General features: G+C 42.3%; 1 protein-coding gene across 1 annotated transcript in view; it reads left to right on the forward strand.

Moving 5' to 3' along the window:
- The first annotated feature begins 361 nt into the window (after positions 1–361).
- LOC111814632 (zinc finger protein 649-like) overlaps positions 362–1,172 on the forward strand; it is a 1,379-nt gene continuing 568 nt past the window's right edge. The window contains 2 exon segments of the mRNA XM_023708527.1: positions 362–374; positions 493–1,172. Coding sequence (XP_023564295.1) covers positions 362–374; positions 493–1,172 — 693 coding nt within the window.

Raw genomic sequence — 1,172 nt, forward strand, 5'->3', positions numbered from 1 at the left:
AGAGTCCTAAATTAAAAATTGAGGCAAATCCAGAAGACACTGCAGACAGAGCATTTCAGTTACAGGATGTTTCTGAAGCGGGAGATGACAACGGCCCAGGAGCATCTGACATTGGAGGACGTGGCTGTGAGGTTCACCTGGGAGGAATGGCAGCTCCTGAGCCCTGCTCAGAAGGACCTGTACTGGGATGTGACGCTGGAGAACTACCGAAGCCTGGTGTCAGTGGTGTTTCAAGCTAGCAGGCCAAATGTCCTCTCCACACTGGAACAGGGAGAGCCACTGTGGATGTTAGAAGATGAAATCCACGGTCAGATCCGTCTGGGGTGAAACTCTTATTACTACTGGTTCTTGAAGAACTAAGATGTCTTCAGCTGGTAAAATCTTGCCCTGGGGCATCACCGGACCATTGAGGTCTCAGCTGTGATGGAAAGCACATGGAATTATGTTCCTGCATACCGTAGCAAGCCTGAGTGGCAAGGCACTTGACCTCAGAAATTGAGAAAGCTGATCATCTGCAACAGCAATTGCAAAACCAAAAAAGGCCAAACAGGATGGAACAGTGTCATGAACCGAATGCACCTGGAAATAGTCAGAGGCGCAAACGTCTTCTTCCCTTAAGTCCAAATCATATGTTTGATTTACATGGAAAAGCATCAAAACCTTATTTAGCTTTATCTAACCAGAACAGCAAATGTTTCATAAAAGAGCTTGCTGAGTTAAAAGTAGGTAGGAGATCCTTTGTTTATGATATTTATAAGCAAACTTATAGCACAGTTAAAGCCCATACTAAAATTAAAAAACATACCAGCCCTGAATCACAATTCTTTAAAGACCAGAAAATACACAAAATGGAGAAAGGCCATGAATGTGCTAAATGTGGGGAAGCCTTCCTCAAGAAGTCTCAGCTCATTGAACATAAGAAAATTCATTTAGGAAAGAAACTTCATGAATGTAGTATCTGTGGGAAAACCTTCTATAAGAAATTCAATCTCACCAAACATCTGAATGTTCACAAGAGAGAGATACCCTATGAATGTGGTAAATGTGGGAAAGCCTTCTTCAAGAAATCTCAGCTTACTCAGCATTTGAAAACACATATAGGAAATAAACCCCATATTTGCCCTGAATGTGGGAAAAGTTTTGCCAGGAAATCACCACTCATTGTGCATATG

Source organism: Octodon degus, unplaced genomic scaffold (assembly GCF_000260255.1).
Source record: "Octodon degus isolate 3935 unplaced genomic scaffold, OctDeg1.0 scaffold00383, whole genome shotgun sequence".
NCBI lineage: Eukaryota > Metazoa > Chordata > Mammalia > Rodentia > Octodontidae > Octodon > Octodon degus.